An 11,991-nucleotide genomic window follows, 5' to 3' on the forward strand; every position below is an offset into this window, starting at 1 on the left:
TCAAAAAGTACCAATAGCTTCCTCGACTGGAGAATGCTTCTGTTGAACCTTTACGGACTTAATTTCTTTGGTCTTCCACTTACGAACATCACTATCAAGAATAGCAATTGGTTCCTCCTCATATTGGATGTCTTTATCTAGTACAATTGAATCCCACTTAATGATATAGCCCCCATCTCCGTGATATATCTTCAACATAGACACATGAAATACAAGATGTACTCTGGACAAATTAGGGGGTAGAGCCAATCTATACGCCACAGGTCCTACGCATTCAAGAACCTCAAAGGGACCTATATATCGCGGACTGAACTTACCCTTCTTATCGAATCTCATCACCCTATTCATGGGTGATACCTTCAAAAGGAAATTTTCTCCAATCTGAAACTCCATGTCCCTCGTCTTTTCTTTTGTCTACTTCGAGTGGCTAGAAGTTTAGCTTGAGTTCTCCTCACCTTATCTTGATCATCCTTCACTAAGTCGACCCCCAAGGTTTTACATCTTAAGCCTCAAACCGACCTATGGGTGATCTACATCCTCTCCCATATAACGCCTCAAATGATGTCATATCAATGATTGATTGATAACTATTATCGTAAGAGAACTCACATAGTGGTAAGAACTTATCCCAATGCCCTCCAAAGTAATCACAGAAGCTCTCAACATGTCTTCCATCACTTGAATATTCCTTTCTGATTGTTTATCTCTCTAGGGATGAAAGTTTGTACTAAAAGTGAGTTGCATACCCAATTCATCATGCAAGTTTCTCTAAAACTTGGAGGTGAAAAGGGTACCACGATCTGAGATGATAGAAAGGGGCACCCTATGCAACCTCTCGATCTCTTTCACATAGATTTTAGCTTGTTGTTCCGCATTGTAATCTACCCTTACCATAATACAATGAGTTGACTTAGTCAATATATCAACCACAACGCAAATAGAATCAAACTTCCCCAAGGTCTTAGGGAGACCAACTACAAAATAAATAGTTATTCTTTCCCACTTCCATTCTGGAATCGGCATCCTTTGAAGTAGCCCAGTAGGTCTTTGATGTTCATACTTCACTTATTGACAATTCTGACATTTCGCCGCAAATACCGCAATGTCTTGCTTAATCCCCCACCACCTATAAATTCACTTCAGATCTTTATACAACTTGGTCAGACCCGGATGAATAGAATATCGCGAATCATGAGACTCGGACAATAATTTTTGAGTCACGTCATCTACTCGAGGAACACAAATTCTACCCTTATTGTTGAGTACCCTATCTGCATCAAGAGTGGTCTCTTGGGACTTACCAATTGCAATTTTTGATCTAAGCTCCTCTAAACTCCCATCTTCGAACTGTTTGGCCTTGATCTCCTCTATGAACATGGACTCAGATTCAATACTAGCTAACACCCCACCTCTTTCGAAGATGCCCAACTGCGTGAACTAAGATTCTAAGGACTGTATTTCCTTATCCAAGGGTCACTTGGCTATACTTAAGTAAGCAAAACTACCCATACTTACCGCTTTTCTACTCGAAGCGTCTGCCACTACATTTGCCTTACTCGGATGGTATTGAATTGGCACATCATAATCCTTGAGTAAGTTCATCCATCTATGATGTCTCAAATTCCAATACTTTTTAGTGAATATATGCTGCAAACTGTGATGATCATTAAATATCTCACATTTAACACCATAAAGATAATGTCGCCAGATCTTAAGAGCAAACACCACCAATAACTCCAAATCGTGAGTGGGATCTCATGCACCTTAAATTGACGTAAGACATAATCTATGACATTCTTATCCTGCATCAACACATCACCCAAACAAGAATGTGGAGCGTAACAATAAACAATGAATCCTCTACCAGTAATTCTAAGGTGGGCGCAGTGGTCAAAAGAGTCTTAAGCTTTTGGAATCTCTTCTCACATTTCTCAGTCCATACAAATGGTATCTCCATTTTGGTCACATTGGTCAAGTTAGTCGCAATTGAAGAAAAATTCTAACAAAACGACGATAATCACAAGCGACTCCCACGAAACTCATAATTTCAGTAACCAAACCTGGTCGTACCAATTCATAACCTCTTCAATCTTTTGGGTATCTACCCTTACTCCTTCTTTCGACACTACATGCTCCAAAAACGCAATCGATTTCAATCAAAATTCAAACTTGGAAAATTTTTCATATAACCTTTGCTTCCCAAGAACATCCAAAACAGTACGAAGATTATCAACATGCTCTTTTTCACTTCTCAAATGTAACGACCGGAGAGTACCCCCTAGACATTACCGGCGAACTTGACCTCGAAGGATTCTTATACAAGCACTTAGCATAATCGTCACTGCATAATAAACTTGAAATAATGCGGACATTAAAACTTTTTTAAAAAGGAGTTCAAACTCCTTTTTATAAAGCAAATTAGTAAGCATCTAATACCATTGTCACACTTAGACCATCAACTAATGCGAGTTTAAAAGAAGTCTTCAAATAGGGTCCTTATCCCTTTAGACACAATAATCTATATGAACAAAAGTGCATACGAGAAGATCACTAAGTCTATTACATCAATAGAAAAATCATAAAGTGGCATCAAGTGCATTAGTCCTCAGAATCTTTGAGGACCTACCACAAGTCTTGGAGATAACAAGTCCAAGCTTTCTTCAAGGAAGTAGGAGCAAACCAATTAGTGGAACCTATACTCATAATAGAAAAGGGAGAAAGGGGTTAGTACAATTAATGCACTAAGTACGGAGAAATGCATAAAACCTTTAAAACATAAGAAAGGGACATTTACATGTAAAGTATGCATGTATGAGGTTTTAGAAAAACATTTCACATCATCAAGACAACACATAAGATAATACCTCAATAGTGTCTAAACTACAGTGAAGGCATGACCTTAGCACTTCCTAGGGTCCACTTGTGCAATGTAGAGTCATCCCATACTACAAACCCTACCAAACATTCCCATAGAAACTACCTTGGACACACATATTACATTTTACATCAATTTAATAGACATATTATCATAATCATCTCATAACTACAAAGAACCCCCTACAACAACCTGCTAAGCCTACTAGTGCAATGTACAAGTGATGTCTCATACCCTCACTTCTACTTAGTAAACTCATTAGAATGTCATAGACTAGTTGAGACTTCTTCATTATTTCATTACTTTAGGGAAGATCAACCATAACCAACATAGACCATGAGAGCTTCCATAGAATCTGGTGTCATAAAGCCCCACACCAAGAAAGGTGTTTACTTGCCAAGGTAGAACCTACATACTAGCTACTATGTAGATCCACTAGCTATGTCCTACGGGGGCACATAGTTAAGGAGAGGGAGATTGCTTCTAAGGACTCTACCTATTGCATTAGCGGAGGAGTCCCCATCTCATGAGTATCATTAGGATTAACCAACCTCTTGAATTAACGGAAGAGTCTTTTCCTCATTGGTCATATCCTCTCCGTGCTTAGTATACTTTCCCAACTTACTACCATTGTTATTTTAATTTTATTCACATGTTTGAAGAGTAATCCATCTTCATTCAATACAATTAAACATAAAGCTCTTAGATTCATTAGGTGAGAATGCAGTTTCAGCCTAGAATCAACATACATATGCGAGTAGCCTTTTCACAATCTCAATTATGGTGTTTTCATGAGGACTATAGTTTCATTCAACACAAGAGACCAAGTTCATTATACATAATTCAGGACATATAATAGATAAAGTTCAAGATAATGGGAATCATCCCGATTGCCTTTCTTGCTTTCTTCCATAAGTCATACACCTTGCAAGCAAATTCAAAGTCTATGTACAATATTCTTCATTACATAAACAACCCTAGGATTTACCCTCTTTTCAAGGTTAGAAACTAAATATCATGATTTACCCTCATCCACATCACAATAGGCATGAAAACAAGATTCTATAACTAGATAATCATAAATTACAATGCATCATGTGCACATCTACTCAATTCATCAATCAACATACAAGAAATTAGGTCATAGGGTACAAATGAGTTCTTGGAATATTTTCACAATAGAAACCATTAATTAATCCCAATATATTCATAATTCAAGGCATATAACATAAAAAAATGATTTTGGATTGAACCCATGGCTAGATAAAAAGCCCTAGTTTTTGGTCACAATATAGAATTCGAAAATAAAAGTTTTGAAGGGATTCATTGAGAAAATAATCCATGAATCAATATCCCCATACCTTAATTGACGATTGCCCATGAAATTGAAGTGAAAAACATGAGAAATTGGTCTTCTTCTTCAAGCTCCCAATTGCTCTTCAATGGAGGTTGAGTAGAGATATAATTTTTAAAGATAAGTGAGAGTGATTATGGAAATTTACTTGAATGGGTAAAAATGACTTAAAACTGACCCTAAATCAATATATAACCTCACCTAAAATACCCAAAAGTCCCCTCACTTAATTGGGTCTTTTTGTGGAGTTAAATTGACTTAAAAACAACACGATGGAATCCAGGACTTGGCTGCGCGTCGCGGGTGCACTTCCAAATCTTTTTCTGGAATCCATTTTGAGGCAGTGATTCTCGTGAAAGCCCCACGTCGCAAGGAACTTTTTGCCTATCAAGTGTGGAGGGTGCGACGCGCAAGGTCCTCCAAATCTTGGTTGTTCGCAAGTTACTTTGACAGCATCCTTGCCAATGTTTGCATGTTCCTCAAAGACCCTTCAGGTGGTCCTTGGGGAGTCGTAACTAGACATTTTGACCCTATAAAAATTATATTACCTATTTAAAGTCTTTTTACTAGCTGTAGACTTCATATGACACTCCCAAACCTTCACAAAACCTAAGGACGTCTACTAGTTCAATTTCCCTAATTTCCGGACGCCAAGGCTGTCCTTTGAAATTTATGCTCTAATACTTCTAAATCAAGTTAATTATATTAGTATAGGTTTGAAAACATCATTTTAAGCATTATTTAACATGTGAGTCTCTTGTCTAGTTCATAGGACTTCTGGGGAGTTACACAAAAAACAAAAATATTATCAATAAAGACTATCACTGAAAAATCAAGAAATGGCTTGAACAGACCATTCATGAAGATCATAAAGGCTGCAGGCGCATTAGTCAACCCAAACGACATCACCAAAAATTCATAATGCTCGGTCGTAAACACCATTTTGCGTACATCTTCCGACCTAGTTTTTAATTGATGATACCCGGATCTTAAATAAATCTTATAGAAGATTGTTGCACCTTCCAATTGATTAAAGTGATCATCTATTCTGTGCAAGAGATACCTATTCCAAATAGTGAGTCTATTCCATTGTCGGTAATCTATATACATCCTCATGCTACCATACTTCTTCTTGACAAATAAAATCCGAGCACCCCATGGGGAAGCACTAGGATTAATAAATCCCTTATAAAAGATCTCTTGGATTTGAGCCTTAAGCTCTCTCAATTGTGTCGGATCCATGCGATACGTAGGAGTGGAAATGGGACGAGTACCAGGCTCTAAGTCAATACAAAAATCTATGTCTATCCGGAGGCAAGCCAGGAAAGTCATTGAGAAATACTTCACTAAAGTCAGACACTACAAGAATAGACCAAATGGATGAAGCCTCACTTTCAACATCCCTAACATGAGCCAAATAAGCTAAAAAACCTTGCTCTACTAGTTTACTATCCCGGATGAAGGATATAACCTTAGCTTTCTTAGGCTTGTACACCCCTTCCCACTCTAATCTTTCCCTTCCTGGAATTTCTAGAGTCACAGACTTAGTATTACAATTAAGTACAGCATGATAGGGGGACAACCAAGCTATGCCTAAGATAATATCAAAATCAGTCATATTAAAAATCACCAAATCAGTCCAACTTTTAAATCCCATAAACAAAATAGGGAAAGCATGATAGACTTGGGAGACTATAACTGACTCTCCATCATGTTGGTGGAAAATACCTAATTTATGCAGCCTCTCATAACAATCCAGAATGAACTCGTAAGCATCTTCAGCCTCAGAACAAAAAAATATCGGACGCTTGAGCTCCATAAACTTGGTCGACATATCATTCTCATTACCAGACATCACAGAACCCAACAAAGGACAAAAGACAACATTGTTACCTTCCACTTCACTCGTCATGGGAACGGTTCTAGCTACCAGAGGATTAGTATGGGCTTGAGTGGGTGAAATCATTCCCGTACCAGCCAACCCTTTCAAGAATGATATAATTTGTTTAATTAACACCAGATCAATGGAAGGGAGCCCCGTCGCTTCAGCCTACAGTCCTTCCTCCTATTCAACCTCGTCAACATCTTCAATCTCAACTTCCTTTTCTATCTCTTCATTGTGTTCCAGAGGGTTCTTATTCACTGAAACATTGTCAATCAGCACCTCATTCACATCAAGTGTCACTCTCCCAAGGCCTCTACCCATATCTCTTCCTCTACCTCTGCCTCAACCCCGACCTCTTGCTGCGGGTTCCTTTGCTGGAGCATTGACGAGAGCTACGGGCCTAACACCGTTGTGCCTAGTATTAATCATCAAAATAGTGAAAGAAGTTAGATACCAATTTGAATTGACAGATACCAATTGGAATCAAGTCATAGCACGATGGAGACAAGAGAAAATTGAGATTTCCTAAAGTTCTATATCCTCTCAAAGAAAAGTGAAACTGTCCCCATACGGTTCCGCGAGACTCTGTTAGAATCGTTTTGGTACATCGTGATCGAGAAACCTAGTCTCTAATACCAACTTTGTCACGACCCAAAACCATTCGTGATTAGCACCCACACCTACAAGCAGGTGGGACGACCGGTACTACTATCCAACTAAAGCAATTATAATAAAACTAAGACATTTAAGTTAAGGAAGTTGAATGACTAAAAGTGAAGTTCCATTACTAAACAAAGATCTAACAACTAAAATTTGTGGAAGATAAACCTAAGATCTGAAAATTAATGTACCAAAACTACTAGCGATAACTAAGTCTAAACAAGAAAATACTAATAAACTATTCAACTAACTAAAACAATGCTCTCAGTCTAAAAATGGTGGACATAGACAAAAGAGAACTCCGTGGCATTCCGGAAGATGCAACTCACAGTTGAAGTCGATACGATAATATCTAATCTCCTAAGCGAGGTCTCTCAATAGCCGCTTGAAGATGCCCTACACTAAACAAAAATAAGGGCATGTGCAGAATCAGTACACAAATATCGTATACTGGTAGGATCACGAGACTATCCCACTATTGCAATATCAACAAGTCGAAAAAACATTATAATCTTATGCATATATACCAACATAAAAAACATTATCAACATGACAATTCGATAACACATTTCACATGCTTAACACATCATTGGTCCTCTCACGGGATCCAAACTGAAACTGTAAGTGCACCGATGTGGTACGAGATTCAAGTTAGACTTATTCTGGAATTTCGTAACCTGATCGAAAATTTATGCCGAAACATGGAAATCCGATCTAAGTTAGCTTTCCAGAACGTGGCGATTCAATCCCCATTCACACATCACAATCTCAATAACAAGTACCTCATTTAGATCACACATGACATCATGATTTCATGACTATACTATTCATCTATATCAATTACAACAGCATAATCAATATTGCAACATTCATATACATACAAGTATCATAATGAAGCAAGAACATGCATACATCACACAATATTGAAATCACAATCATCACCTACCTTGAAACAAGCTCAAAACCTTAAGAAACTTGATCCTTCTCTTTCTGGATTCGTTCTGCTTGTTCTTGGTCTACAAACAATTTAGAATACAGGGGAATCAAAAGAAAATCACTAATTACCCGAATTATTAATAATTGTATGAATCCTAGACCATATACATGATCCCAACTAGTATAATTAGGGTTAATTGCACCATAGAATCTACAAGAAACCCTTCCCCATCAATATTGACCCATTCTATTATGTTCTACGGATCGAAAAGTAAATTTTGAGAGTGAAAAGCTTACTATTAGCTTCAAGAGTGGTGGTAAACGAGTTGGAATAGTACAAGGTGTTCTTTTGCTCAAAAAGTCAAATTTTCAAATAAGGTCGTTTAGGGATTTTATTTACAATTTTATTCGCGACTCTCTTGCCACAGAGGCACCCATCCCTCTGTAGCAGCGTCGCTGCAGCGGTATTTCCAAACGAGTGAGCTCCTCAAATATTCTACAATTTTTATGTCTGGTCCATATGCAACGCTTCATTTCACTTCAGCGGCAATTTTGGGGACAAAGAGCTCTTAGACATTCCCCTCTTTTGTAACATACCTCAACCCACTACGCTCAGAAAATACCTTTAACGTTAAGATCGATTCCGGAGATCTACTTATCCAAATTCAATTCCATAATGTCGTATGGTTTCCCTATCGAGTTATCTATCGATTATGTAATTGATTCATATTTACTCCACCCAATCGCTACAACATTTCCCTACACCTTGATGTCTCCGATCTCCTCCAAATTAGAACAAGATTTGAAAAATCCTAACACAACGAAAAAGTTTTTCTGGCCCCAATATTTCCCTTTTTGGCATTTCTATAATGACGGAACCTAATCGTTACAGTTTAGGGATTTAACTAAAAATTAGTTTATAGATTTAAAGTTAGAATCAATACATGAAAAGTAAATACAATTAAATAATTAACTAAAAACAAATTAAATAATAAAATTGGGCTCAAGACTAGTTTCCGTTTGGTTAAATCGGTTAATTGGGCCAAACTGCTAATTTTGGGCCTTTAAACCCATTTTCAACATGTATGCTCCATTGTATACTATATGGGGTCATTAGGTAATTTTAATATGAGTTATGATAGGATAAGTTATGGTTGAATAAGTCATATCGGATTAGTTATGATGGGATAAATTATGTTGAGATTAGTTCTTATTGAGTGTTTGGTTTGTTGTATTCACTATACAATACATTGCATAAATTTTAAGAACAAGTTGTTTTTTAAAATGTTACCCTTCACTTCATTTAAAGTATAATCTTTTCTTTTCAATCTTTAGGGATTCAGATTTAACTATAAAACTTTCATTTTATTTAGCTTAAATATTTTTTTATTTATTCCCATGATAAATACCATATGTATTTAAAAATAGTTTGTTCTTATTTAGCTTAAAAATAGAACGTCTCTCTTAAGTTTATTAAAGTGAAAGAAGATTTATGAGAAATCAAAATATAAATAAACATAAGAATTAGTCAAATAAATCAATAAATAAAAATTATATTTATATAGAGTAATTTTTTAATTGAAAAATATGAATAATTATCATAAAAATAAGTAGTGAATATTATTACACGTAGTATTACAAATAATGTAAATATACATATATGTGAAAAATGACGTATAAAAAGGGTTTAAAGGGTATATTTGGCATTATCTAGTTTATCGTGGGATAACATATCCACGAATTACTATACCACCCAATAGGAGGGATAACTTATTCCGGCATTAATTCTTATTTGGGGATAAGTTATCCCAAGCTTTGCAACCAAAAAAGGGAATAAAGGGTACATAAAATTTATCCCAGAATAAACTCTCCTTATCCATCACATCAAACGACCACTGAAAAATATAATAAATTTTAGGATCCATGACTTATCAAGAATTTTGTCAAAGGATATCCACTTTGAAGAAATATGTAAGCAATTAAATTACTTTGTCAAGTCATATTCATTAAAAAGTAGTTCAAATACATCACTGTAATTATCTCCGATGATGACGATAAAAAGTTGGAAAGAAAAAAAAACACTGGATTAACCAACAATTTTCAGCACATATATTTTTATATAATATTAAGTATTGTATCCAAAGTTTTCTAAGTTTTACTATTAATGCATACCTATTTAATTGGCTATTGATTGTTTTATCTTTTGTGGAGCTTTTTGTTTGACCCCCCCCCCCTCCGCAACGAAATCTCTGATCTTCCAGGTGAGCTGACTCTGAAGATGACATAAAATAGAGTTGAGTTGCTTTCATTTTTCTGTCTCCAACTTTCTATCTATTTTTTCTTTCACTTTGCTTTTTTTCTCTCATTGTTTTTCTTTGATTTCTCATCATCTTCTTCCATGAGTTTTAATTAAAATTTGTCATATTTTGTTGATTTTTTTTAATATTGCTTTCAATTTCTTATGCTTTAATTTGTTGGTATGTGGCTGTAGGTATGTTGAATGGACAAAATTCTATGTTGAATCCAATTCTTCTTCGTATCCTGTGAAAAAGATGGTAGACCTATCTCAATTTTGTATTGATAGGTCCTATTATTAGATGATACAATAAAAAATTTCTTCGGCCATATACCAGCAAAGACCTCAAAAATCAATTTGGTATGCTGTAGATTTCTTTATCTTTCCTTTTTTTCCATTCATCTGTAACATTTTGCGAGTTATCAAAATTTTCATTTGTAAACACTAAATGTCAGACTAAAGAAAATGTTTTTTTGTTTCAACAATGGTTACTCATCATTGGCATGGCAAAGTGTGGAGTGTCTATGTAATAAAAAATTGAATTTATGTGCTTCATTCTTTCTATATTGAAAAATTAAGTAATGTGATTTGTATTTTATATGGGCCTATTTTCACTAAACAAGTACTACTTGTAAGATTAAATACTTTATAAATTAATATCAGGATTTGGAACACGATAATCTTACATAGAGCGGTTATGAGCACATGAGGAAGACATCCTCATAGAGAAAAATGGAAGCGATAGTCATAAATTGGTTTCGACCTCCTTTCCTAAATTTATATGATCACAACCGTCAACGATAGAATTATTGTACAGAATGTGTGGTAACCCTAATGGGTGGAGGGGGACCAATTTATAGAGGTTATGATTTAATTTGGTACGTCCATCAAGTAACCAATATACGGACAAGATCTATTCCTTATTAAATATTATTTATGTTATTAATTGAATTACAAATAAACTTGTGTCATAAGTAAGAATAACTAATAATAATTCTAACATTTTCCCACTTGTCCCAGTAACCATATATCATTAATATTTAAGAAACATTAGTTACGCATACAATAAATCTCTTCTATAATGTCCATCATACATACCACAATATAACAAACTACTAATGAGAGTTATGGCGGTTGCAAAATTTTTTTAAGGTACCTCCTTCCATATACTAGTACATTATCAACTTATCATACTAGGTTCATAAGCTATAAAAACATATAACATTACGGTCCACAATAATGTCTCATACACACTGATCTTGTAGTATCTAAAATCATAATGTGTACACAATTATGAGAAACAAGATATGCATTAATGTATATCACAAATACATAATTTGAGCTCAGAGTGTAAAACATCATAAATATATTAATCATAAGTTCAACCAAGACCCATTATTTGAACATGTTCTTTAAATGTCTTTGGTTGTAAGTCATTCGTTAACGGATCTATAATAATTAGATCAATTTTAATATTATTAATTAACAATTTTTGTTTTTGAATTTCTTCCTTGACAGTAAAGTACTTTAATTCCATATGTTTGACACATTTGGAGTACTTATCATTATTGGAGAAGAATATGGCTGCAACATTATTGAAATAAATTTTCAGTGGCTAGGTAATGGTATTGACAACCCCAAGTCCTGAAACAAATTTTCTCAGCCATAAAGTATGAATTGTAGCTTCATAACGTGCCATAAACTTTCTTTGCAGCTTTTCAGTGATCAATTCAAGGGATCGTTTGATATCTTCCTAACATTCTGACCATAAAAGTTAATGTACAGTCTTGTGAAAGTTTGAACATACATCAAACTTTCAACAATAGAAGACTAAGGAATTGAAATCATTTCCATTCGTTCTACATCATTCTTTGGGCATAACATGAGATTAAATTTGTCCTTTTTTTAATAGGAACTATTCCTGCTGAACAATAGTTCATGTTAAATCTCATCAGAACACTTTCGGTAAAGCTTTTTGAGACAGT

General features: G+C 35.2%; 1 protein-coding gene across 1 annotated transcript; it reads right to left on the minus strand.

Annotated features, from left to right (window-relative positions):
- Nucleotides 1–393, minus strand: LOC114077983. The gene has a single exon (XM_027918481.1). It carries the CDS (start codon nt 391–393, stop codon nt 1–3), a length of 393 nt encoding a protein of 130 aa, XP_027774282.1.
- Between the last annotated feature and the right edge of the window lie 11,598 nt (nt 394–11,991).

Source organism: Solanum pennellii, chromosome 7 (genome assembly GCF_001406875.1).
Source record: "Solanum pennellii chromosome 7, SPENNV200".
Taxonomy (NCBI): Eukaryota; Viridiplantae; Streptophyta; class Magnoliopsida; order Solanales; family Solanaceae; genus Solanum; species Solanum pennellii.